This window comes from Ursus maritimus, unplaced genomic scaffold (assembly GCF_017311325.1).
Source record: "Ursus maritimus isolate PB19 unplaced genomic scaffold, ASM1731132v1 scaffold_2, whole genome shotgun sequence".
NCBI classification, from domain to species: Eukaryota; Metazoa; Chordata; class Mammalia; order Carnivora; family Ursidae; genus Ursus; species Ursus maritimus.
The window spans coordinates 39,092,747-39,119,997 of NW_024424452.1; the positions used below are offsets into that span (position 1 = coordinate 39,092,747).

Below are 27,251 nucleotides of genomic sequence, written 5' to 3' on the forward strand. Positions count from 1 at the left end.
CTCTCTCTCTCTCTCTCTCTCTCTCTCTTTTTTTTTTTTTTTTTGGCCAAGCTGTAGAAAAAGCCCATTCCTGAATATCCCAGCAGGAATGAAAGGTCTTGCCTGTTTTCCAGCTGGGCTGGTTCATCTCAAATGCTTTTATTTTTTTTTAATTTTGAAGTTATTCCAAGAATGTTAATTTTTATAGCAGCTGTTTTATTGTGTTGCAACATATTTACCAGGCCTTTCATCTTCAAAACAAGGGGAAAGGATTTTTGTAAATTTTGGAAACAAATATTGTCACTCGTTTTTGTTTTGCTTTGCTGTATCAGTTATGTCCCCTTCCCCCAAATCTCGTGGTGGAACTCTGTGACTTTGTGTGTCTTGTGTCAGCAGACACAGTACAGAAAGTATAACCCACCCAGGTATTTTTTTTTTTTAAAGATTTTATTTATTTATTAGACAGAGATAGAGACAGCCAGCGAGAGAGGGAACACAAGCAGGGGGAGTGGGAGAGGAAGAAGCAGGCTCATAGCGGAGGAGCCTGACGTGGGGCTCGATCCCAGAACACCGGGATCACGCCCTGAGCCGAAGGCAGACGCCCAACCGCTGTGCCACCCAGGCGCCCCACCCAGGTATTTTTTAATCATAAATGTGTACTATTAGGCTCCAGTGAGTGGATTTCTGTGTGGATCGGACTGGCTCGTAGAGGCAGAGCAGCCGAACGCCACCCTGCTGGCCACCCCGAGAGGCCTCCCTGATGGGCCATGTTTAATTTCAGCAGTACATGGCTCTCAAGTTGGCCCCCTCTGTTCTGTCCTTTCTGGACCCAGAGGGGGAAGTGGTTTTTATTTGGCTCTTGGAAGGGTGCCTCTTGGATCTGGATATTTATAAACGTGAACTGGGCCACCACAGTTTGCCTCTGAATCTCAGGGCTCATCTTACAGCCAAACTTAGGTTCCTGGACTGGTGGCTAAAGGCCAGGGCTGAGGCCCGTCTGTGGCTCTTCATGACGGAGCAGAGGTTTTTAGTGGAGATTTTTGGCTATCACAAGAAGTGGTGAACCTCTGGAATGGTAGGAAGTTGTTTTTCTCTCCGTCATGTCTTTATGGCTTGTATCACTGGGTGGCAGAGTGGAGGGGTAGGGTTTGTTTAGATAGGGTGTGAAATGTGGGCACTGGATCAGTTCCTAGAACAGAAGTGTTTAGTAGGGTTTTAGCGTCCTGAGCCCTCCCTGTACCCCTCAGATGGGAGTTACAGGGCAGGGTGAGCCATTTAGAGTTTTTGAAGACAGCATATGCCTCCCGTCTAAGACTCTGGAATCTTCCATCTCTGGTTTATTCACTCTAGAGAGCAGTATTCCTGGGAAGGAGTGACCCACATTGGGCAGCCAAGAGCTCGAGCTGTGGGTCCTGAGTTTCCCCGAATGTCTGGGACAACATTGGTATCAGAAGGTTCCTGACTGCACAGGAGGCAAGGCAGCCCGTTTTGACCAAAACCCCTGCGTCTGTTTTGGGGGGGTGCCACAGAGTGACCAGGGACACCTAGAGGACCATGTTGGTCCCAGGGGAAGGCTGGAAGCCAGTATGACCAGCCCCCCTTGGCAGCGCTAGGCTCCCCTGCTGCCTAGGGGAGAGGCTTGGAAAGAGTCCCGTAGCTGCCTGTCGTGCTTTTGTCCGTGTGCTGGTTGACCACAGCGAGGTTCCCGCTCCAGGCTGGTTCCAAGTTACCTCTCTTACATTAGACGCTGAGCCCTGCCAAGTGTAAGGAGCCCAGAGCAACGACCCCCTTCCTAGATCGCTTAATGTCAAAGTCATTTGCTGTTGCGGAGTTGACTGGAAGCGGCAGTCTGCAGCAGACCTTCCCTTCTGGAGAGTTAAGGTGTTAGTTGCCGCCCTCCCCCATAGTGAGCTTCTTCAGAAGAGAAACATCTGGGGTGGTCCCTGATTCACCATAGCCTCTCAGTGAAGGCCCAGCATGCACCCTGGAGTGCCTCTCCTCATGGCCTCTTCAGGACTATAGGGGTCTCCTTGTGGGGGGGCAGAGTGTGGCCTTGGTGGAGCTGGAGCCACCTTCCCCCACACAGTGTGCCCTTCTGACCCAGATGTTAGAAATGCCTTTCCCAGGTGGAGAAATGAGCACAGGACTTGTCTCTCCCTTCTGGCTCCTGATCAGACACAGCACATCAGTGTTTCTAGAGTGGAGGCCCTGGAGCCTGGGCTCTGAGATAAGAGTCTACACTGCACCCCCAGCACTCTCCTCCCTGTGGTGACTCTGGCTTATCTGGATCCCCTTGAGCAGGAAGGAACAGGGTTGCTAGTGGGGAGACATAAGTGTACAAATGCGTCTTAAAAAGGGGTGAGCTCTAGTTTTACAGAGATGGTAGCCAGATCTGCTGCCCCATTACAGCCTTCCCACTTCTCCATGGCACCCAGTCCTGTGCACCCCCACCTTCGTATCATGCCTCTGGTTCTGCACATTTTGCACATCTTAAAGGTTTCTTCCCTAGTAAGAACTAGAAGGTTGAAATGTTGAGCGGAAGGGAACAGCCAGGCAGCCGTGCCAAGAAGAAGGTAATTAGCACACTGCAGTTAGTGTTGTCCTTTACACACCTGGGGGTGGAGGGGTGCAGCCCAGCAAACCTGGGCCAGTCAGGAGACCCTTCCCCACACACCAGTGCACCTTAACGAGAGGCTCCTTAGGGCAGCGCCAGCTCCAGCTGTTGTCCTCCCTGTAGAAGCAAACTGCAGTTCGTTCTCTTTCCTCAATTTCAGAGCATGCCAAGAAATGACAGCATGTGCCGTCAGTCTGTGCTTCTCATGCCTTCTACCTTGTAATTCTGGTGATTTTATGTCCCTAATCTTAGGGATCGCTTCAAAAGGGCAATTGATAGAAGCTTCCAGGTCAGCAGTGGGGGAAGAGCGCTCCACGCACGAAGCTGCCGTGTCCTGAGACCTTTCCCCTCTGAAGGCAGGTGGGCATGGTGCTGTGGCACTTTGTTTACTTACTTCCACTCTGCCCTTTTTTAATTTGAAGGTTTTCCGATGTCATTCTGGCAACAATTTTGGCAACCAAGTCTGAAATGTGTGGCCAAAAATTTGAACTGAAGATTGATAACGTGCGGTTTGTTGGGCACCCGACACTGCTGCAGCATGCTCTGGGGCAGGTACGGCCTTCCCTGGGCAGGTGGGGTTCTCCCTGGGGCAGGTACGGCCCTCCCTGGGCAGGTGGGGTTCTCCCTGGGGCAGGTACGGCCCTCCCTGGGCAGGTGGGGTTCTCCCTGGGGCAGGTACGGCCCTCCCTGGGCAGGTGGGGTTTTCCCTGGGGCAGGTACGGCCCTCCTGGGCAGGTGAGGTTTTCCCTGGGGCAGGTACAGCCTTCCCTGGGCAGGTAGGATTCTCCCTGGGCAGGTGAGGTTTTCCCTGGGGCAGGTACGGCCCTTCCTGGGCAGGTGGGATTCTCCCTGGGCAGATGGGGTTCTCCCTGGGGCAGGTACGCCCTCCCTGGGCAGGTGGGGTTCTCCCTGGGGCAGGTACGGCCTTCCCTGGGCAGGCATGGCCTGTCCTGGCTCTGGGACCCTTGGGGAGCTGTGGCTCACACTGGCTTTGGTGAAGCAGCCATTGTGTCATGCCGTGTACCTGACCCCATGCGTGTGTGCATGCGTGCAATGAGCTACATATCCCCATAGGCCTCTCGTGGTTTCATTCCCTGCCCCTGGCTTTTGCTCTTTGCATACTGGGTCTCTCCTGATTGCCACCTTCCCTTTTATATATAGGATGTCTGTTTCTAAAGTGGTGCAAGTATTTTTTCTTATTTATTAAATGATATCATAGCAAGAATGATTATTAATTTAGTTCTTACATTGTGCTAAATCCTGTATGTGCATTATGTGATGAATGAAATGTTACAGTACTGAGGGGTTTTAAGAAGACTGAATGCACTGTATTACCCAAGGGCGTTTGACACCAGAACCTGCTAGACAGCCCTTTGCACACAGGCACAATCAGGGTTTTGATAAGATGGGGTAAGATTTAGCTCCATTTATATGGTCCAGAAATTGCAGTCCTCAAATCTTTTCCATGAATATGCCCATGGAAGGAGTTTCTGAGGCAGTTGGAGGTGCCAGGACATCAGGCCATGGCTGGCTGGCTGACTGCACTAGGCCCCACGAGTGGCACCTTCCTCCTTACTGAGGCCCCTGCAGACAGGGCTCAGTCCCCACTGCTGACCTATGGGTGACAGAGGGGAGATTTGACATCCTGCCAGGAGTCAAACTGGAGTGACAAGCAGGGTTGGTAAAGAGCCTGCTTGGGATGGCCCAGGGAGATGTGGCCAACACACACACATGCACACACACACATACACACACCCGCGCTTGGGGTGGCCCAGGGAGATGTGGCCAACACACACACACACACACACACACACACGCGCACACACACACACACACAGCCGCGCGAGCTCCTATGCTCCCTGGTGGCAACACGTGTATTCAGCTGGGTGTTTGTGGCTTGGGGTGGCTGGATGCAGGAGCAGTGGCTTGGTCTCTGCTGGCTCTGAGCATGATCCTGTCTCTTAATCGTCCTGGGTGGTTGCCATACCTGGCTGAGACAGAGGTCCCGGGTGGACGCTGAAAACAGCAGTGGGGGAGGGAGAATACCGCATTTGCTCTCGTGTGGGCACCTCCGCTCACTTCCATTGGCTGGGGTAGTCGTGTCACTTTGGATCGTAGCACTGACCCTTCCACTCTTGTCTCAGCTGTGTTTCCACCTGTCTGTGCTGCCTGTGCTTGTCCGTACAAAGGCAGCGATCACTTCTCAAAGACCCTAGGGCTGGCTCTGTTTTTCTCTGGGTCGGCTATATTCTGGAATCTCTTCCCATGCCTGAAGAGTAGCACTAAACAGGATTTCTTGGAATGTGGTGGCTCTCACTCATTAGAATTATATTTCTTTTCCAGGTTTCAAAAACAGATCCGTCTCCGAAGAGGGAAGCTCCCACCATGATTCTTTTTAATGTGGTGTTTGCACTGAGGGTGAGCGAGTGTCCAGATGGCTGAAGAGCACTGGTAGATCAGGGAGGAGGGTCCGGGGAGAGTAGCAGCAGCTCATTTCCGGCGACTCTGTCATTGGCTCAGAGCTCAGACTGCAGAGCTGGCCCAGCTGTTGCCAGGCCGCGCCTGCAAGAGTCTGCCCATACTGTTTTTTCTAAATAAAATACACATAATAGTTACCATTTTAACCATTTTAAAGTGTACAGTTTGGTGGCATATAGGAACAACATTGTGAAACTGTCACCATTATCAGTTCTAGAACATTTTCATTGCCCCAAAAGGAGACCACTTATTCCTCATTTTCTTCCTCTCCCAGCCCCTGGAAACCACCAGTTTGCTTTCTGTCTGTGGACTTCCTATTCTGCATTTTCATGGAAAGTGGACCCTACAGTGTGTGACCTTTGGTGTCTGTCTCGTCTCACTTAGCTCGTCCATGTGAGCTAACATGTAACATGGATCAGGACTTCGTTCCTTTTTGTGGCGGAATCGTATTCTGTTGTATGGATGGACCACAGTTCACGCGTTCATCTGTTGGTGAACGTCTGTGTTGTCTCTGCGTTTTGGCCATTATGAACGATATAGGTTCATCACTATAATATTATGGCCAGTGCTGTTATGGACATTTGTGTCCAAATGTTTGTGTGGACACACATTTTTATTTCCCTTGGGTATATAGCCAGGCGTGGCGTTGCAGGGTCATGTGACAACCCGCTGAGGAAGGGCCGACTGTTTCCCGTGTGGCTGCACCGTCTACCTTGCCACGAGCAGTGCGTGAGCGTTCCAGTGTACCTTCCTCCTCACCGACACTTGTGGTTTTCCACTTTGTTTCTAATAATTAAGCCTGGTAGTTTCTTAAGGCAGTTCCCAGAGCTGTCTGAAGTTGTGTTAGAGGAAATTTCTTTTCAGTGAAGCTGTCAAAATATAAGGGATCCAAATAAACATAAGAAGCATCCCTGGGTAAAGACTCACTCGTATTATGAAAGGACTTTGAATTGCCTAGGAATTTTATACCTGGTGACGGTTACATAACAGAATTCCTCTGAACTGTCCCACTACCTGTTTGTAGCAAAATATTCAGTAGTCCCTTTCTGGCTGGGCACATGTGAGCTGCATAATGGCTTTTCACAGAAGTGTCCCAGACAGAGTGACTGGGGCTCAGGAACAAGGAGCAGTGTGTTTTCTGAAAGTCTTCAGAGTGGCAGAAACAACACTTAGCAGAGAGGTCACCTGTAAAATTGGGTACCGCTCTAAGTCTCGAGGTGCTTTTCTCTTGAGAGAAAACCACATTCACTGTGAACAGCTCGAAACCCAAATGATGCCAGAGGAAAGGCCCTTTGGAACGGAGCTTCGTATTAAAAACTGGCCTTCCTTGCTGGTAGATAAGAAGCTGCACGTTAAGACAAAGTGGTCGGTTAACAGCGGCTGTCCCTGGGGCACGCGGTTCCGAGTGGAGACCTTTACTTGTGTAATTTTGGCATTTTCACAGTGTAAATAATACAGGGTGTGACTTATAAAATTACATAATACAGACATCCACAACGAGAACTCAAGTAAGAAACAAAAAAACAAAAATCATGACGAATGCTGTCTGCCTGTGAGCACTGATAGTCCCTGTGGGACGGGCGGTGAGAAGCAGCCACGGCCCCACCCTGCAGGCAGGCCCTGGTCTCTGGGAAACAGCGTGTGATAGCAGAATGTGTGACACCCCTGGATACAGCAGTCAAGAAAACAAGCAGATTTTAAAGTTGTGTGCACACTTTTGTAGTAATAATTAGGCTGGAAATGATTCTGGTATCCAGTAGTTGGGGACTGATGAGACAAGGTGGTAGTTATCATACTGGCGCAGCCTGTGGCTGTTAAGGTGAGGCGTGGGGGCGAGGCCACAACCTGGAGGAGGGTAGGCGGATTGCTGCAGTAGGCAGCAAGGCTGTGCAGGACTTCAGGTAGCAGGGGCCAGCACGTCGAAGAGTGGGAGGAATTTTAAATAATGCGAAGTGTTGATATTTTTAGGGTCGGAAGTTATTTTTTCCTTTTTAATAGTCATATAAAAACATATATATATTTACTTTGAAGAGTTTTAAACACACCCCCAACTAGTGACCATAGTTTGATAACCCTCATAGACCTGTCTCTGATGTCCCATAGCTGTCACCGGGCCTCCCTGGTTTCTCCTCTCCCACCCTGTTGCTCAGGTGTTTCGAGGCAAGTGCCACATCTCACGTCTGTTCGTTTCTGTGCACCTCAGGTAACATCTCTCTGAAATACGAACGTTTATGTTATACCGTGATGCCCTTTCACACCTGATGAAGTTTGCCATAATTTGGTATCAGCTAGTGCCTAGTGGCCGTAGTTTTTGCCATTGGCCTGTCTGGACCGGGCTGAAAACCTTGCCCTCACGAGTGTGTGGGCAGTGTCTGTAGGTCTCTGCCAGTCTAGGACTCTCCTCTCCCTTCATCCCATCGAATGGTCCATGGTTGGGTCCATCTCATTATGCTTGCTCTCTGTTTGTGAATTGCCTGCAAATTGGACATCTGCTCTGAAGGCCTCATTACGTTTTGGTGATACTTTTTGGGAGCAAGAAAGTCTCACAGGCGATACTCTAGATTTCCTGCTATTTCACATCACCTGTGGGACAAATGTGGCGTTTCTAAGTGTTCCCACTCAGGGCCGGCATGTCCTAGGTGGTACCTTTCTCACTGTGTCCAGACAGAGCCTTGAGTGGTTCGTGGCCTGTGAAGCCAGACAGGACACCCCAGCATACTCCATCAGTGCAGGTCATCGGGCCTCGCCTGGGTGAGCACCCCTTGTGTGCCTGGGAATGTGGAGCAGGTGGACTCGGGCATCTGACTAAAACACCGTCCTGTCCCAGCCAGTGGGACCTTGAGCGTAGCGTCAGGCTCTCAGGCGTGACTTGATTGCTTCTTGAAGAGAATTACCATGTGCACAGGATCATTCTCCTTCCTCTGTTTTGCTGCCGAGAGTAGTTTGACACAGATTCTTCTGCAAGTGTATTTTGTTGTAAAGCAGTTGTACGTGCTTTATAACCTAGGCCCTCTAGTTCCGTGATCTTGTGTGGAACATTGTTGAGGGGCTACCCTTGCCGTGAAGGGGCAGGGCTGCTGCCTGGTAGTGGGCATGGCATGAAAGTAGTGTTTAGTCCTCTCCCCAGCACACGCATGTTGTTGCCAGGTGTGAATTCTCTTTGTGAACCTGAGACCTGCTAAGAGTTCCGAAAATCTCTCCAACTCCAGGTGAGGAAGGTGTTTACTGAGTCTGGTGTGGGTTTTGGTCCAGAAGGCTGGCTGTGGACACCTTGCTGGTAGGGCCCTGCCTGCCAGATAAACAGGAGGGGGGGGCGGTACCTTGGTTTTAATCAGCGGCACCATGTGTCCCGCTCCCTTCTCCCACCTTCACACCTGGGATGACTCAGCAGCCCTGTCGGCCTCCTGAAACACTGAGTCATGGTTGGCCAGTTATCTGCTCTGCGGAGCATCTTCAGAGACCCTACAGCGGCCTGCTCCACCCCTGGCCTGGGTGGGTGTGCCCGCCTGGCCTCACTGAGGCGTCTGATAGGTTCTAGAGTTAGCACGGTGCCAGGGGAGCTTGTGGGGAGAGGGGAGGCCTGGAGCCAGCTGACTTCTTCTGGTAGCCAGGCTTGTTTCTGCTGGGAAGAGCCTCTTCTCCTGAGGACAGTGTGCTCAGCAGACGGTCAGCCTGGTGCTTCTGTTTACTACGCTCCCTGTCCCTGTTGTCATGGGTCCGTGTGGTTGAATTCGCACGAAGCCTGGTCCTGCCCACCAGTGGTCAGCAGTACACCGGCGACCGCAAACACTGCTAGGGTTTCTGCCCCAGATAGGCTCTGTCAGACTAACTGGGGAGGGAGGTGCCACTGTTGAACGTTCTCAGAGGGGAGCCTATGGTCACGCAGCAGGTGGGTAGTGGGATCCGTGCCTTCAGCTGCCCGACCACCCCAGTGGGGCTACCCTTGTCTGGTCTGGAGTGGGTGCTGGATCTGTGCCCTGCCACCCGCCACCCTGGATGGCCCTGGTGTGGTGCCCTGCATCGCCTCCGCTTGTCGGCAATGCCTGTGTCCCCCACCAGCTGGGGGGCCCCACAGAACCATCTCTGTGTTGCCATCCAGGTAGCCATTCCCAAGCTGGGGTGTGAGCACACTGATGCTTCTGTGGACAGATCCTAGAGGGGACAGAGGGCCGGGGACAGCGGTGGCACCTGGAGAGGGCTGTGTGGGAAAGGAGCAGAGAGGGCTCCTCCGTGCCGTGCGTCTGCTGTGCCTGTGTGCTACCTGAGTACCCGTGCCGCGTCTGAGTCCCACATGCCTCTCCCGCAGGCCAATGCCGACCCGTCAGTGATAAACTGTCTGCACACCCTTTCCCGACGCATCGCCACCGTGCTACAGCACGAGGAGCGCCGCTGCCAGTACCTCACGAGGGAGGCCAAGCTGATCCTGGCGCTGCAGGACGAGGTGTCCGCGGTGGCGGACGGTGAGTGTGGCAGAGTGTCTCCTACTCCACACGGCACGGCAGGGACCTTTCGAGGTAGGGACCCTGGTCCAGGTTTGTAGATGCAGAAACGCAGGCACCAAGAGGTTATGGGATGTCTCACGGTCTTCCCCGGGTGCACGGGAGGATGCCCCAGGGGACACAGCTGGAGAGCAGCTCTGAACGGATGCCGGTTATGGATTTCCCAGCCTGAACCGCACCCCACCTCCCAGCTGCATTGCCCACCCAGCCCTGCTCCCGCTGGCTGTGCTTTCCTGTGGCGGGAGGTCATGTGGAGGGGCCAGTGGAACACGGAGCTGGGAAGGTGGGCACTTTCCAGGTCTTGGCTTTCACGTGAATTGAAGGAGGACCTAACTGAGTTATCAGCCGACCAATTGTTAAAGATACTGTTTGCCAGTAGATCGCTGATTTTGGTGTTCCGTAAGCACCTGTAAGCACAGAGAAGCGCCAGCCGTGCCCACTCCAGCTCCATCTCAGTCAGCACCCCGTAACAAGAGAGAAAACCAGAGACATTTGCAGGTGAATCCAGCCTAACTTTAGCAACAAGGAAAGGTAGTGATCAGTGTACATAAACTGTTCCCTCAGGTGCATTCTCAGTGAAAACTTGCTTTTTATGTTTGACAGCTGTCAAATGTGTAATTACGTTTTGGCCTATTATGTGTTGATTAGTAACAATGCAGAAGTTTAGTTTAAAAAAAATTCTCTCTAGAGTCTGTGACTTTATCACAGAAATTTTTTTTTTTAAGATTTCATGTATTTGAGAGAGAGAGGGAGCATGAGTGCGTACAAGCAGGGGGAGCGGCAGGCAGAGGGCGAGGGAGAAGCAGACTCCCCGCCGAGCACGGAGCCGGATGTGGGACTCGATCCCAGGACCCTGAGATCATGACCCGAGCTGAAGGCAGACCCTTCACTGACTGAGCCCCCCAGGCGCCCCTATCACAGGAAATGTTTCAGAATTCAATTTAACTACATATGTTAAGGCATTAATGAGAAAGGATTGATGAAAGACTTTTGATCGTAAGAATAGATTGGATCGGTATGAGTGGGTGGCGTGAGGCAGGAAGCATCTGCTCACCAAGCAGAAGGTGTCTCTGGGGGTCTGTGCTCTGGGGCCACCAGTGAACTGGCTGCAGGGTCAGGTGTGCCATGTAAAGACGCTTGAACAAATCAGCCGAAGTCCCATCTTAATTCAACTGGTTGCACAGATTTCGTAAGACGCAGTGGGGAACGACCTGATATTTGGCTCAGAATGACTTAAAATTTATTTTCAGTTAAACTTGCTTTTTTAAAAGATTTATTTAGAGAGAGCGCGTGAGTGCTGGGTGGGGTGGGGAGGGGCGGAGGGGGAGAGAGCATCTCGAGCAGACTCCCTGATGAGTGTGGAGCTCGATGCGGGGCTCGATCTCACGACCCCAGTATCGTGATCTGAGCCAAAACCAAGAGTCAGACTTTCAACCCACTGAGCCACCCAGGCGCCCCAGTTAAACTTGTTTTTAAAGGTGTTTTCCGTTGCAGCCTTTGCGTATTTCCTTGCTTTGGAGGCTCTAAATTCTCTGTGTTCTGATTCTTGCAGCAAATGATGGTCCTCAGTCCCCATTTCATCACATTCTGCCCAAGTGCAAGCTGGCCAGGGACCTCAAGGAAGCTTATGACAGGTAAGACAGGTGGGTGGTATGCTCGGTGCACCTACCTGTGGGCCTTGTTGCCTGTTCTCCTGTTGTGCCACTGAGATGGGGGTGGGAGAGGACTGGGAGTGCCAGCCCTTCTGCTGGGACAGCCCCCCTCCCTGAACTGGACCTGAAGTCACGTGCGAGAGCCTGAATTCTTTTCAGTCTTGAGATACAAGGTCAGCATGACATGGTGCCAGGTTCCCGGTCTGCCTCCTAAGATGGGTGTCACTGGCATCACTTCACTGAGGGGGAAACTGAGGCTCAAAGGGTGCCCCGCACCCTGTGGGATGTGGGGCTTGGGGCCTGAGTGTAGGAAGGCAGCAGGCATTGCGGACACAGCAGAGCCTTACAGTTGTTCAGTTATATTGCTGTTCCCAGCTTCTGTGGAGAAGCAAAGAACGTCTGTTCTTTTTAAAGAGTGTCCACCACTCCCTGACCCTGGGTCTGCAGTGTGGGTGGGAGGTGGAAGGGAGGCTTGGGCGGGTGCCCAAGTGACAGTTCCCCTGAAAGCTGTGCCTTTCCGCCCTGCTCCAGGGCTGTTGGTGCACGAGGGGCCGTCACCCAGGGCTGAGGAGACCGCATGGCGCGGGCATGCTGCATAGACAGCACAGAGGTGCAGGCTTATCTGGGCCTTATCCTCGCACACGGCCCAGTGCCCTCCCCTGGCCTTTCGGGGCTTCACTCCATCGGTAGACTCCACGCTACCCACTGGAGGTGGGCTGGACCTAAGAGCTGTGGCTGCCGATACCACGTGTCATCCAACCCAGGAAAGGGTGGCTTGTCTAGGATCCTTTTTTTTTTTTAAAGGTTTTATTTATTTGACGGAGAGAGAGCAGGCATGACCAGGGGAGCAGCAGGCAGAGGGAGAAGCTGACTCCCTGCTGAGCAGGGAGCCCCATGCGGAACTCGATCCCAGAACCCTGGGATCATGACCTGAGCCAAAGGCAGGCGCTTAAGGACTGAGCCACCCAGGTGCCCTTAGGATCCTTTTTTGGTGTTGGCAGTTTTCCTGATCTCACCATCAGTACATGTTTGTTATCGATATTTAGGAATTCTAGAAAGTATAGAGAAAGCAAAGCCCATCTATGGTCCCATACCCAATGATTATTGTTACGAGCATTTTGGAAACTTTCATTCTCTTTGCTGTTTTAACTGAAACTTTTGAAAAGGCCACGTATCCATCAAGTTTGAAAGTCCAAGTCTTGGCATCTTCCCTGCTGTACCACCCCCCACCAGGCTTCCATGCCAGTGGCAGATGCATCTCAGCAGGCCGCCATGTGTCATGCGTCCCCCGCACAGACGAGCTGGAGGCACACACAGGCGAACGCTGACCACCCTTGTCCCCTTACAGTGCGTGTGCTGACCGTCCCCAGCCTTCTTAGTCTGGCAGTGTAGCTTAGACCCTGTCTATACTGGTAAATGAAGACTTTTTCTTGTGTTGCTGCCTAGTTAGCCAGCCCTTGTCTTGGGCACTGAGTTGGCTGCAGCCTCTGGTGCTGTAAGACCTGTGCTCAGCTCTGCGCATGTGGTGCTGTGCGTGTGTGCCTGTTTATCAGATGAATTCCCGACAGTGGAATTGCCAGGCCGGATAGGTAAAATGCCCTTGGAATACGATGCACGTGCCTGTGGGGCTTGTGCCACAGGCTGCACCCCCGCTAGCAACAAAGGAGATACCTCTTCCTCTGGCTGGGCCGGCATAGGGTCTTGGCGAGCTGTGGGTCTTAGCTGCGGTGTCTCCACAGCTGTGTTGGGATGCCGCTGCACGCATCCCCCTTTTCTGTCTGAGCTCCCCTCAGACCCCTGTCTGTCTCTCTGTTGGGAGGAAAGGTGCCTTCGTACAGGAAGCAGAGCTGTCCTCTGTGACAGAAGTTGCAGCTTGTGTTCCTTTGTCCTGACCTCGCTGACTGCTGGGTGTTAGGGCACGGAACTTGCGTCCTGTAGTCCCCGCATCTCTTTCTCCCGTGACATTGCTCCTGACCGCGTTGAAGTCTCTGCAGTCAGAGAAGTGCTGCCCTTTGATCTTGGGTTGGCTGGTGTTGGAAATGGCTTCCTGGGAAAATGTTGCCTTGCTCTGAATGGTACTCAGCCTGCCTCCGCTACGGTTAGACTGCAAGCAAAATTCAGGCTAACCTGGAGATGAACACCAAACCAGAACCAGACTTGCTATGTCTAAAGAAAGAATGGACCGTGGTTTCTTATGTGTGAACTGCACGTTGGAGGCAGTGAAGTCCTGAGCAGTTGACCTGCCTGCAGTGCTCAGAACTTGGGGCAGCCCAGCGCCCCCCAGTGGGTGTTAGTTTAAAGGAGGACAGGAATCAGCGTTTTGGAAGAAATGGCCCCCAGGCTTCACTGTTCAGCACTTGCCTCTTCCCTTTAGCCCAGGCTTCCTGGTCAGTGCTCAGGATCCCACTTCCCCTGGGTAAACTCCCCATCCACCCTTTCCTGTTCCCAGACCCCACCCTGCCCAGTCTTGGGTCCTGGGACCCATGTCACGTAAGCCAGCAGCAGTGCTACTCTGGTGGGAGTCCCAGGGGCAGTGGGGTCCTCCCCTGCACCTGTCCCAGCCTGCCCATAGCAGTGGCTCTGTGACTGCCCAGGAGCCCCTGGCCTGCAGCCTTCCCTTTGCCTTGAGGTCTGGCCTGGCCTGCTGCTGCAGGGTGGACTTACCTTGTAGCTAAGGAAGGGAGACTTGAGTTTACATGACGGATGCAGTAGCATGGAACACAGAGCCTTCTCCCTTTGGCAGCTTTCCAGCAGACCCTGGGAGGGTTTTCTCTGAGCAGAAGTGAGAGACTGGAAGCTGTGAGATGTGGAGATTGGAGATCGGGGTGAGACTTCTCAAAGGAGTTGTTCTGGATTTGCTGTTTTAATTAAAATCTGTGGTTGTGGTGTGGCCTCATGCCCCAGGACCTCAGTGTCTGTGAATATAGGGTGGCAGCATGAATCGCTTGGGAACATACCCTGACTGTTGCATAGTCTGTGTCTCCCCTTGGAGCTCGGTGACCTCAGTGACAGTGCCCCACTGATGTGTGTGACTGTCAGGTTGTGCTCCCATGAAGTCAGGGAATGTCCCTTCACTTTCTGTAACACAGACGTTGTGGTCGACCTGTGGGGAAGCACAACTTGCCCACTGGGGCTTGAGGGAATGAGTAAACAGCAGTCATGTTGTGGAGTCCATGGTTTGACCAAGTGGTTGCTGAATGGTTTTCAGAGGTAAAGGGGCCTGTGCTGGGGCCGGGAGGCTCCGAGCTCAGGGGAGCTGCCCAGGGCCTGGCCGGGCAGGTGGCATTGGGAACTGCGTGCTTGCTCATTGCCACCTCACACCGTTGCCTGTTCAGAGCAGAGGTGCGCCCACAGACACCTCCGCTAATATCCTGGGAGTTTTAGTCCCTCTTTCCATAAAATGCACTTCTATAAACCTTTCGTGTGAAATTTCAAGGTGGGCCTTTTGGAGCCCAGTCGGACCTCTCGAATTGTGTACAGCATCCCACTCTCTGTAGTAGGAAGCCTGGCTGTGTGTGGGACCAGAACCAGCAGGTGCTGAGCTGGCAGGAAGAAAGGTGCCGGGACACCAAAGAAGGTTTCAGCTCTTGGCTGAAGGGTTAGGAACTGAAGTTCTTTCTCAGGTGGTGAGATGAGAGGGCAGTAGGGTTAGCTGGTACACACCGCATTCCTTCTGGGACGGGAAAGATAAGGGCATGTCTCAAAGGCCAGCGTGTGGCCTCTTGCACAGTCATCGCCTTAGGACTCAGGGCATCTATCTTGTGCAGCAGATGGGGCTGGGCGCCCTGTGTGGCCCAGAGCTGTGTGACAGGCTGGATAAGCCTCACGTGGGGGCAGCGCTGTTCGTGCAGTGTTTCCAGACCAAACATCCCTGCCTGGCAGACAGAAGTGCAGACGTAGCAGAAACATTTAGGCCCCAAACCGCTGCTCTACTAAAGAGTCTTGTGGTAAAAGTGCACTTTATGCGGCATAGGGAATATATTGGGTAAGAGTGCAGTAATTTTATTTGGTGACAGATGGCGGCTGCACTTGTGGGGGTGCGCACCGAGTGATGGAGAGGACTGTCGCACACCCGCACCGGATACAAACTATGTCAGCTACACTGCAATGATAATAAATACACACATGAAATGTAGCCTCAGAGAGGCTTTCAGAGGGTGGGCTCCCTCTACCCTGGAAGCGTTAGGAAGGAACCAAACAGAGACAAAGCTTTTTTCCCTTCGTCTTGGCAGACGTCAGTGTGCCTCCTGGCTCACCTCTTGCTGCAGGCGGACTTACGGGCTTCCCAAGGGCGCCGTGTGGGTGGCTGTAGTCCACACAGTCTCCACACTGCCTCTCGTGCGAGGTACTCCATGGGTGGACGTGGCCAGTGGGTGAGCAGATGCCTGGAAAAGTGGAGTAAAATCCACATGAAAACCAGGGAACCAATGTGGGAGCGTCTCTCCCACTCTGAAAAGACCCCACGCCCGTGTGTGCATGCACACGGCATTGCTGAGCTCCTGGGGGAGCACAGACAGCTCCGTGTGAAACAGTAGGGGTCTCCGTGTTTAATCTGATTCTCCGGTGTTCCAGCTGCCACTCTGAGCCATACCTGAGGACGACAGCTTAGAAGCAGACCTGTCTTTTCAGTCCACCAGCCTTTCTGTCCAGGTATATAGTGAAATAGAGGAGGGAGGGGCCTACCCGTGTTAGCTTTGTCAAGTTCACTCTCCCTGCAGCCCTGCTTTTCCTCGTTCTTCTCTTCCTTTTATACATGGATGCTGAGAGTCTGATACACTAGGCAGCTCTCAAGTGGTGTGACCTTGGATTTTGTAAGAGGCTGTTTCTCAGGGTTTGATGGGAGCTGTCCACCTGCAAAGACCCTTGCCCAAAGCTTGGTGAGGCTCTGGGAACCTCCGTCCGCTCCATTTACTTACTTAGCAGTCCGTTCTCTGGATCTCTTCCCTACATCATGACACTCATCAGACCCACTCATGGGTTTCACCCTGAGGGACTGTGGCATCAGCAGTGACCAAACCTTTGCATTCCAGACTCAGCCACAGCTTGCAGCCCCCACCCCTGCAGCCATGGGTGCTCGGACCCTCCCTCTGGGGACTGCTCGGTGGCACAGATATCTTGGGAGTGGGGCATGGGTTTTCCTGATGCCTCTAGGCAGGGCAGGCAGATGGTGTTTGGGAGTTGTGGGCCAGTTGGCAATGAGCAGATAGTGGTGTTGGCAGGAATTCTAGGGTCACAGTGCTCTGTGTTCTTCCCACTGTTTTTTCTCCTCATTACGCATTCCCTGCCTGAGAAAACTGCTGCCCACAGGTCCTGCCGGCTCTTTGGGTGGACCTGTGGAGAAGCCTGTGGTAGTTGGTCTGCTGCTTGAGGCTTCAGGGAAGAGATGGTAAGATCAGCCTGTGGCTGTGGGCAGTGTGGGCCATAGTGCTGCCTGCCAGCACCGGGCCTCTGTGTGCCCCCGAGGGAGGTCTTGAGACGGGCCTCCTGAGCCATGGCCCGCCCCACACTCTGCCGGATGTGGGTGTCTTGGCCTCTCTGGCCACTTGGGAATTGCAGAGTGGGGTTGGAATGTGATGGGAAGAACTGGGCCAGGCCCGGCCTTGACAGTGGGCACACATTCCCCTCTTGTCCACCTGCCAGGGGTGTGGTGAGGACCAGCCATGGGGGCTTTGCCCAAATAGCCACTTCTGCATGCCAGATACCAAGTGCTATTGGCCCTTAGCACAGGAGCTGTGAGCTAGGTTTTGGGTGCTGTCAGGCTGGCTTCTCCTTGGAGCGTTTCAGAAGCGCCTGCTGGGAACAGCTCCTTTGTGTGTGGCTGTCCGCTGTGGGGCATCTGGGGCCACTGCCTAATGTGGAGCCCCTAGAAACCTGTTCTGTGGCCCGGGCTTCCTGAGACAGTCCACCCGGAGTCGGCAGCATGCTCCTTGGGCCCCTTTCCTTCCTGTGTTGATGGGATGGTTCTCATTGCTCCCCAGGTGCCCGACACTTGACCAGCTGTGTGGGGAGCAGTTAATGAACCCCAAGCCCACAGCTGGTACCTGAATTCTGGTTGGGGAAACGACATCAGCCAGCAGACGAGTAGGTGTATCCCGTGGTCAAGTGCCCAGACGCATGTGACCACACAGCAGTCAGATTGCCTGTGAGGCTGGGGCCAGGGCTCGCCTCACAACCTCACTGAAAAGGTGGGGGGCTTGAATTGAGACCTGAAACGAGGAAGGAACCCAGGGCACCTGGATGGAGCACTAGAGGCCGAGAAGAGCAGAGCGGCCAGTACAGGTGGACCCAAACGGCCTGGGGTAGGAGACAAAGTCAGAGAAAAGTGGGCAGGTCATGTGGGGCTCCCGGCATTTGGGGGCCTTGGCTGTCAGAGTAGGGAGGATGGATGGGGGGCTGGTGCTGAGAAGGTCTGGACTTTGTACCTCCCTGTGGGTAGAGCAGACAGGATTTGCAGACGGTCAAGGTGGGATGTGGGAGAAACAAGGATTCAGGGACAAGGTGGCCGTATGTGGCCTGACCAGTGTTTGGCCCTGAAAGAACCAAATTGCCATCACCAAGGAGCTGGGGAGTGAGAGGTTTGCAGCTGAGGCTGGCTTCGATGATTGCTGTGGTACGGCTTGGGCACTGCTCACATCTGTAGGGAGGTGGGTGCCATGTGCCCCTCCCTGACAGCACGTTGTGGGGGTCTCGGCACCCCCACACACACCTTTCCCCTCCTGCTCACCTCCCCTTTTTGGAGACGGGCCCTGTCCTGCTTGGCTGCCCTCCTGTGATGGGGCCTTCATGGGGTGTGCAGAGGGCCTGGCTCTCACCGCGGTGCTGAGGAGGCCTTAGTGTAGCCTCTGGGACAGACATAGAAGAGGCTTCTCTCAAGTCCTGGCACTGTGGTTGGACTACAGATTCCAGGGCTACCCAGAGATACATGGGTGTGTGTTCTTCTCTTAAACCCACTGAGATCTGGAAGATGCTCTCTTGCCCGAGGGTTTCACGTGCAGTTTGCTCCGAGCATCAGGAACAGTGTGCCGGGGTTTTGTGTCACCTGTGTGTGTGGTCAGAAGTGACTTGGGTTAGCGATGGTCGCTGACAGGCTGGGGCCCGCTCTCTGCAGCCTGTGTACGTCTGGCGTGGTGCGTCTCCACATCAACAGCTGGCTGGAGGTGAGCTTCTGCCTGCCCCACAAGATTCACTACGCCGCGGCCAGCCTCATCCCCCCTGAGGCCATCGAGCGGAGCCTGAAAGCCATCCGGTGAGTGCCAGTCCGTGCATGCTGCCTGCGGCCCTTCCCTCTAGCTTCTGCCTGACGTGTTACTGGTTACTTCCTTCAAGAGTTCTCTTTTTTCCTGCCACAGGCTCTGGCAGGTAAGGCTCTACTGTTCATGGAAGTAAAAATGCATATTTTGGGGTCTGGTTCTTGTCCAGAATGCCCAACCGCGAGTTTCCTCTGGGCCCTCTCGGCACTGCCTGGGTGATGAGGCTCTGTGCTCGAGGGTCCTCTCCTCAGGCCTGGGCAGGGCTGTAGGGGCTGAGCACCCTGGAGGGAAGCCACACTGTGGGCGGAGTGTCGTCTTCCCAGTGTTGCTCACCGGACCTCCTGCATTTGAATAGACCTTGTGGGAGCTCAGTTTCTTAATTTAACGGGTTTCCTGCAAGGAAAGAGCTAAGCTCAGTTTTCACAACCCCCCCCCCCATTAAAGTCCCCTGTTTCCTTAGATATTTTTTAACTAAAAAAAGAAATCTGGGCACATTACGGAAAATTGGAAGATGAGAGAAAGCAGGGCACACATAACCCTCTCTCCCTTGCCCTGTCTATGCGCTAAGTCCTGTCCTTCCTCCTGGACTTCCTCGCTAAGTATATTTTTATGTAGTTCTATTCATAGCCTGTGGCAGGGATTTTGCTTTTCCATATTTGGGACTCTTTCCTTGGGAAAGATTCATGTATTTTTTCAGTCAACAAATGTTTGCTGGGCAGTCCCAGAGGTGGGAGATGGCGTTGGGTCGTCAGGCCTTCTTCAGATTTGTTCCACTTGGTTTTTTCTGAGGGCTATAGTAATCCTTGTGGCTTTTTAAAGGCCCCAGGACACACTGCTGCCCTCCCGTCTAACCCTTCCAGTGGCCTCTTCTCTCGGGTTCAGTATCTGTGTGTTCCAGGTACGTGCCTGGTTAGGGGGCCTGTAGCCCGCATGTCCCGCTGACCCTGTGACTCTGCTCTGCAGCCCGTACCACGCTCTGCTGCTGCTCAGTGATGAGAAGTCCCTGCTGGGTGAGCTCCCACTGGACTGCTCCCCAGCCCTGGTGCGCGTGATCAAGACCACATCCGCCGTGAGGAACCTGCAGCAGCTGGCCCAGGATGCAGACCTGGCCTTGCTGCAGGTACCCCTGGGGGCCTGCAGACACACCCTAAAAAGGGGACAACCAGTGGGGGAGGGGTAGGCACATCAGAGAAGCTGGTCCCTGGGAGGAGGTGGGAGGTCAGGCATCAGGAAAGCAGGATGCCTGTGTGCCGTGTCCCCAGGACCTGCCTCTGTCTAGCTGAGAGCCACTGCATGGCCTGCGGTGGTGGGATGGGTAGTTGCTGGGTTCGCTCCAAGTGCTGGAATCTGAGTCAGGCCTGGCTTCAGGGCTGGCTTTGTGAACTGGCCCTGGGACTGATGTTGTCTTCTGTGTCCGGGAGTCGTGAGGCATGAGGCCCTCCAGGTGCTGGGTGACTGGGCTGTGGAGGATGGGGTGCCAGGGCTGGGGGCTTGCAGGGTTGAACCAGGGGCCCGCAGGGTGTCACTGTGTGGGAAAGCAGTTCCACATCTCTACTTTGCCAGTGTGGGAGGTGAGGGCCCACCTGTGTGCAGAACCAGGACCTATCTTGGTGGCCTTGACCACCCCCCTTGTATGTGCATTCAGGCCTGTGTTCTGTGTGAGGTCCTACTGTCTTGCTGAGCCATGTGCTTGTGGGCTGCAATTTTTTGTTTTTGTTTTTTTAAGATTTATCTATTTATTAGAGAGAGAGCGTGCCTGAGCACGTGCGAGCTGGGGGAGAGGCAGAGGCAGAGGGAGAGGCAGAGAATCCCTAGCAGACCCGCGGCTGAGCAGGGAGCCCAATTCAGGGATCAATCTCATGATCCTGAGATCACGACCTGAGCTGAAAACAAGAGCCGGATGCCCAACCAACTGAGCCATCCAGGCACCCCTACAGTTTCAGATTGAATGGAGGACCCCTCAGTCCTGGCTGTGATCTGGTTGGAGCCTGGGTTGGGGCCAAGGAGTGAGGAGAAGCACAGGAAGAAGTTGAAGGTCCCAAGGCAGTTGTGCCTTCCAAGTGACGGATGAGGGCTGGACTGGGGTCTGGTCACGGTGAGCACTGTGTGGCCACCAGAGGGCAGCAGGACCTGGCCCAGGAGCGGTGGCTCTCTGAGGCTGAGGAAGAGGAGCCCAGGTGTGAGGCAGGCCTGCCTGCCCCCCTGCCCATCCCCACCCCCCAGGAGGCACGCCTTTGGCCTTTGGTCTTTAGCATGTTGGGGGAGCTTAACTCTCAGGCCTGTGTTTCCCAAAGCAGCATTTTCTGATTCTGTCATCCAGAATGAGTCTTTCCCTTGTCTATACCCCGTGACCTTTGTCCATCCCCTGTGAAATTATTTATCGGATTCTGCTCTCGTGCATTGTCCTACGGGCTCCTGGACTGGATGGGACCCGGTGAAGACCACGCCCTGCTCACCTTCGTAGCATCCACAAGACAGAACCTTCAATGTGCTAGTTCTTCCGTACACAGCACAGAGCTTGTGTTCTGACCGGCTAAGCTTTCAAAGCTTTCAAGTTTCTCGGTCTCTGGACAAAGATGAAGCTTTGGTGATGTCCCCTTCACTTCCCTGACCTAGCCTTGCCATGGGGAGACTGTTTTTTCCTTCTGTAATTCTCCCCACTGAGCCCTCTTCAAATCAGGGTTTCCTGCTGGGGCGGTGGTCAGCCTCCCCGGCCTCTGCACCTGCTGCCACCTGTGGCAGTTGGCCCCAAGGGGGCTCCAAGGACAGCAGAGCTGGCTGAGCCCGTTGGAGCCCCAAGCACGGATGGCCCCACTAGGGAGAAATTGTTCTCAGGGCTCCTGGCTGGCTTGGTCGGCAGCGTGTGTGACTCTTGATCTTGGGGTCGTGAGTTTGAGCCCCACGTTGGGTGTAGAGATTGCTTAAGAAAAAATAAAATCTTAAATAATTCATGTTTCATCATAGGCAAAGTCAGTATTTTGGGCTTTTTTGTTTAATTTTAATTCTAGCATAATTAACGTACAGTGTTCTCTTAGTTTCAGGTGTACAATATAGTGAGTCAGCAGCTCCATATGTTACTCACTGCTCCCCAAGATAAGTGCACTCTTAATCCCCTTCACCTCTTTTACCCATCCTCCCACCCACCTCCCCGTTTTGGACTTTTTTGTCATGATAAAGTTAATATGTTCTTATAAAAATTCAAATATCACACAAATTACGGGCACAGAGAATCCCTGCAATCCTGTATCACAGAGATAACCACTGTAGATTCCTCTAGACTTTTTGTATGTGTCAGTAATTAACACATTATCTTTGAATCACAAAATTAGGATCACACTGTCCATTCCTTGTGATTGGCTCCCCACACACCTTCACATCCTACTCCCCAGGTCCTGTGAGCGCAACCTCATGTGGGACTTTGCAGATGTGATGAAGTATTCTGAGGTGGGCAGTGACCCTGGATGGTCCGGGTGGGCCAGGTGTCACCACAGGGCCCTTGTGAGAGATGGGTAGGGGGTATGACCATGGAGGCAGGGATTGGAGGGATGTGGCCATGCGCCAAGGAAGGTCGCTGCTAGAGGAGGTAGGGTGGCTGTTCCCCCGGAGTCTCTGGAGAACGTGTCCCTGCCGGGAGCTGGACTTCAGCCTGAGCTACGAGTTCAGACCTCTGGTCTCCAGAACGGCACTCTGGCTGCAGGGAGAGGTGGGAGGTAGACACCACAGGTGGGGGCGACGGCAGAGGGAGGAAAGTAGGCATATCGATGCTGTGGAGCGGGTGTCAGCGGGACTTGGGATGAGAGAGAAGAGCAGCAGTGAAGGAGCTGAAGTTCTGCCGTGTTGGCACCGGTGGTTCTGTTTGCCGAGGCGAGGTGGAAGTGCACTCCGCACTGTCTGGGCCTCGTGTGTGGGGTGGGGTGACCCCCACCCGGGGGCACTCAGTGATGGCACAGTGCACCTGGGTGACGCAGAACCAGGAATGTCTGCCGCCTTGCCCGGAGGTCCTGCAGTGGGCTCCCGTCTTGAGGTTGGATGGAATTTCTGGCATCCTAGTCTGTCTGTGGCCCATCCTGTCTGAGAGTCCAGGGCAGCCGGGCAGTGGGATGTGGTCTAGGGATGCTGGGACACACAGGGACGAGTGCAGGAGGGGCAGGACGGGTTCCGGGACCCTACGTCCATTGCCATGTGGAAACCCATCCCCATGCTGGGCTCTGTCTTGTTGTCCAGCCAAGGCGCTGACCCCATGGTCCTGGGCACCTCAGATGTCCCCATGCTCATAAGACCTTTCCTCAGTGCTGGCCTGGACAGGGTCCTACGGGAAGTTACTGTCCCAGACCACACCAGGGGCCAGGGATAAAACGGGTTATTGTGTGTGTGCTGTGACGAACGCCCAGGTAAGGGCCGGAGAGTCAGGCAGTACCCTCCCAGCTTCCACTGCCTGCAGGTTTTCCAGCTCGCGGCCCACCTGGTGTACTGGGGCAAGGCCATCATCATCTACCCGCTGTGTGAGAACAATGTCTACATGCTTTCTCCCAACGCCAGCGTGTGTCTGTGAGTATCTCTGGCTGCCAGAGCCCGGGATGGTGCTCCCCTGCTCAGCTGGGCCCCCGCTTGGGCTTGGTTGCTGGCCTCTGCTGCGTTTGGGTTCTAATTCTGGCCTGGTGCAGTGCCAAGTGGCCCTGTCCCGGGCCTGTGCTTCTGGCGTTCAAAGCCCCCGTGCAGGCCCCTGCCTGCTGGCCGGTGGGCTGTGGATGGGGTGCTTGGTGGGGGTTGGGAGGCTTCATCTTGACTTGAGGGCTCAGAGGGGCTTTGGCTTGTGCCCATGGCTCCTGCTGCCCCTCGAGGGAAAGCATCTGTGTTCTGTCCTCATGGCACCCATCCTGGGCCACCTACTGTGCTGCGCCTCCCTGCTGTCCACCCTGGGCTCGTGGCCAGGACACACATGTCATGAAGCAGTGTAGAGGCCTCCTGAGCTCATGGGCATGCTTGCCTCCCCTCTCCCCAGGTACTCCCCACTGGCCGAACAGTTCTCCCGTCAGTTTCCGGCTCACGACCTGCCCTCTGTCCTTGCTAAGTTCTCCTTGCCTGTCTCCTTGTCAGAGTTCAGGAACCCCCTCGCCCCCCCTGTGCAGGAGGTAAGTCGCAGGAGTCCAGGGAGTCCAGGAACTACCCACCCAGTGTCAGTTCCTCATCCCAGGGCCCCCAGTGCTGCTGCACCCTTAGCCTGGGTTTTGGGGAGGAGGGGGCTTGGTAGTGTAGGTGGTACATGTCGTGCCAGGGTGACCAAAAGCTGGCTCCTCAGCCAGGCCACCTACAGACACTTGGGCAGTCCCAAGTCCCACCTCCACCCACCCTGGCTGCCGTGAGCGGTTCTTGGGGTTAGAACCGAGTTAAGAGGCCCAGGTGGCAGGACAGTGGTAACCTTTCCTGGGGGGATGCAGACTCAGCTTTATTTTCAATGAACTTGGGCCCTGGCTTCCTTCTCTCTTCCCCTCCATGGTCCAGGTGGCCACAAGGTATGTGGGTCCAAGTCCTGGGCTCACTGGTCCCCAGGATCTCCTCATCCAAGAGGATCTGGAGAGGACAGGCCTGGGACAGGCTCCGGTGGGCCTGGGTCCAGGCAAGGGACAGGTGGGGTTGCTGGGGGTGTCAAGGGCTCATCCAGGGAGGTATGAAGCATATGGAATGAACTGGTGAGTTCTGGGTCAGGTGCGGCCTGGACCCCAGAATGAGCCTCTGGCTCCCTCCCCTGTGCTGAACGCCTGGAGCTCTGGAACTCTGGGCAGGGAGCCAGCACAGAGTCAGGATGGGCCAGGGGTTGGGACACACAGGGATGAGTGCTGGGGCTCAAGGCTTTGTCTTCAGAAGGAAAGTATTTTTTTTGAGTAAGTGCGAGATCTGTTAGGCAAAACCAGTCCTTAAAAGCAAACCCTTTCCCTTCTCAAGTTGTGAATGAGGAGGAGATCCTGGTTCTTGAGTTCATTCAGATGCTGAGTGCAACAGAGTTCTAAAGGCCGTCTTTCATGGGGCCTTCGGTTTCCAGGAACTGTGCCAGGCCGTGCCAGCTCAGTGAAAGCCACACTTTGCATCTGTGCCCCCACTTCCCGCAGCAGAAGCTTCCTAATGGTCCGGATGGCGGGTGGATTTTCCAGGCCATGCCGGCAGTGGGGGCGGGGGGGCTGCCTTGTGCTTGGTCAAGGGACTCACATGGAGCTGGGTTCGGTTCTGCGCAGTCCCAGGGTGAGGCGTCTGCTTGTCACGCCTCCTGCTTCGGGGCCTGGAGTGTGCTCTTGAGTGCTTATGAAGCCTCTTTGTTTGATTTTTTAATTTAAATTATCTTACAATCTTGTTCAATTTTATTTGGTTTGACCAGGTCCTAACATGCCCATGGCACATCCCTATTTCCATGCCTGGTCAGCCGTCCCTTCCCAGGAGGGGACTCCCAAAGCTGAGCAGGCAGGAGTGTGACCTTCCTGTTCGCTGTGCTCCAGCTGGGCCTGCACAGGGCTCCCCACTGGCGCTGGTCAGGTGCCAGCCCCGTGACAGAAGGGTGGACTGCATGTGCTAGGACCACAATCCCCTCAGGGCTCCCTGTCCTTGGGCTCGGGCTCAGGGCAGCTGCCTGCAGCCTCTTTGTGAACAGTGTCCAGGTCACCGTGGGGAGGTCCCCACAGGCCCAGCTCTGTGTGTGGGGGTCAGAGCGACAGGGCCGAGTGGGTGGAGGGAGACGGGGCAGAGCAGGGGCCTCCGTGTCATCGGCCCGGCTCCTCAGCTCTGGGCACAGAAGGCCACACACGGGCAGCCCGTGTGTGGGGTGGGAGCAGGTGCTCTTGCGGCCTTCCCTGGAGCAAGGAGTTGGTCTTGCAGACCGACCGGCAGCTGAGAGGCCCTTTTCTGAGGTGGGGGGCTTGTGCCTTGAGCCTTGTGGAGCTCATGGACCCCTTACCTTTGGGATGACTCGTGGGGATCGTGTCTCAGGTCGTGGCTCCTTTACCCTCCCTGGCAGGGAACAGGGCAGTGGGGAGGGGCCGGCCTTCCTCCCCTGCCCTGGGCCTCCTGCTGCCTCCCCTGCAGACGCAGCTCATTCAGATGGTGGTGTGGATGCTGCAGCACAGGCTCCTGGTCCAGCTGCACACCTACGTGTGCCTGATGGCCTCGCCCAGTGAGGACGAGCCCCACCCTCGAGACGACGATGTCCCCTTCACCGCCAGGGTCAGCGGCCGCAGCCTCAGCACACCCAACGCTCTCAGCTTTGGTTCCCCAAGTAGGAGCCCCTTGCCCAGGGCCTCTGTCTGCCGGGTGGGGGTAGCATTTGGGAGGGCACTTGGGAGTGGCAGCCAGGATCCCGACGTGGGCAGTGCTGGGAGTGACCCAGGCACCTTCACGTGGCCATCCGTGCGCATACACGCCCACCCCTTATGTGGGCAGTTGGGTCCTCGCACAGGCAGCCGCTGTCCCCTGCTGAGCAGCTCTCCTTTGAAGGAGGGCAGGAGACCCCTTTCCCTCACCTGCCTGCACGTCTCTGGCTCTGAGGCTGTCCCTCTGGGCTCCTGAGCAGGGGGCTTGCCCAAGTCCGGGACCGCCTGCGATCAGATTTCACACCATTGCTAGGAGGACATTTGAGTCCGCTGTGCCGGGGCCTGTGACAAGGCACTGACTCTCACAGTTGCTTCTCAGAAGAGCCACTGTGGCCACCACCTGCGCCCAAAGGATGCAGCCCATTGCCAAGCCCCAGGTCCCCCAGGCTTCCCCAGGCTGGGGGGAGACAAAGGGCTGGAAGGCTCCCTAGACTGAGGCCTGACCTTGATCTTCAAGTTCAGTGCAAAGACCCAGCCTTGCTCAGGGCCCGTCCGTGTCCATCTTGGGTGCGAGGGGTCGGATGGGCAGGCCTCCCTTGGGGTGTGGCAGAGAATTCCTGGTGGAGACAGATGGCACAGCGGGTGCACCAGGGGTGTGTGGGGGGCCGGCTGCTCCCTGACCCATGCCCACCCACAGCCAGCAGTGATGACATGACCCTCACTAGCCCCAGCATGGACAACTCGAGTGCGGAGCTTCTCCCCAGTGGGGACTCACCACTGAACAAGAGGATGACCGAGAACCTGCTGGCCAGCCTGTCCGAGCACGAGCGGGCTGCCATCCTCAGCGTGCCTGCCGCCCAGAACCCCGAGGACCTCCGCATGTTTGCCAGGTGGGGCAGGGTGACCTGCGGGGCTGGGCCAGTTCTGGGGTCAGAATGGAAAGCGGATGGGGACTGACCCAGCACAACCCCAGCTTACGTCCACTGGTGACAAACGGGAGTTGCTGGTTGAGGTGGCGTCTCAAGCACTCACATGTCCCTACCTGGCACCTGTGTGTCCCCGCTGTGGGGAGCACGGTCTGTCGCTGAGACACCAGGCCCGGTGCCCTTGCCAGCCGGGAGTCCCTGCAAGACCTCCTGGGTGCTCCTTGTTACTTTGGAAGCTGCGGCAGGTTCTCATCCTCACAAGGCTTAGTAGGGATCTTTCCCTCCTGGGAAAACTCTCAGCCCAGGCTGGGGGCGGTGGTGTCCAGGACCCCTCTTTGTTGGTGACAGACTTTGTCACACCCACCTTTGACTTGGGGGGCTCTGCAGGTGTATGGCTTTCTGGGTGGGGTGAGGCTGACTGGGGGCAAGCCCCCAGGTAAGAACCGCATGCCAGGCGACTGTTGAAACCAGCTGGGTCTGGGCCTCCTCTGTGCCAGCCCCAGCCCCAAGCAGCTCCTAGAGCCATGACCCTGTTTGGGCCCAGAGCCCTATGGGCGT

At 55.0% G+C, this 27,251-nt stretch overlaps 1 protein-coding gene across 7 annotated transcripts in view; it reads left to right on the forward strand.

Annotated features, from left to right (window-relative positions):
• NPRL3 (NPR3 like, GATOR1 complex subunit) overlaps nucleotides 1–27,251 on the forward strand; it is a 38,129-nt gene that overhangs the window by 8,020 nt on the left and 2,858 nt on the right. For 3 of the 7 annotated variants that reach the window (XM_040635650.1, XM_040635652.1, XM_040635651.1), the window contains 10 exons: nucleotides 3,016–3,145; nucleotides 4,937–5,011; nucleotides 9,378–9,585; nucleotides 11,123–11,204; nucleotides 18,331–18,468; nucleotides 19,436–19,592; nucleotides 22,914–23,020; nucleotides 23,475–23,604; nucleotides 25,544–25,733; nucleotides 26,465–26,657. In XM_040635650.1, the coding sequence (XP_040491584.1) occupies nucleotides 3,016–3,145; nucleotides 4,937–5,011; nucleotides 9,378–9,585; nucleotides 11,123–11,204; nucleotides 18,331–18,468; nucleotides 19,436–19,592; nucleotides 22,914–23,020; nucleotides 23,475–23,604; nucleotides 25,544–25,733; nucleotides 26,465–26,657 (1,410 nt within the window). Of the gene's footprint in view, nucleotides 1–558; nucleotides 615–2,663; nucleotides 2,883–3,015; nucleotides 3,146–4,936; nucleotides 5,012–9,377; nucleotides 9,586–11,122; nucleotides 11,205–18,330; nucleotides 18,469–19,435; nucleotides 19,593–22,913; nucleotides 23,021–23,474; nucleotides 23,605–25,543; nucleotides 25,734–26,464; nucleotides 26,658–27,251 lie in introns of those variants that run through there. The other 4 variants (XM_040635653.1, XM_040635654.1, XM_040635656.1 and 1 more) reach the window with 3 other exon arrangements.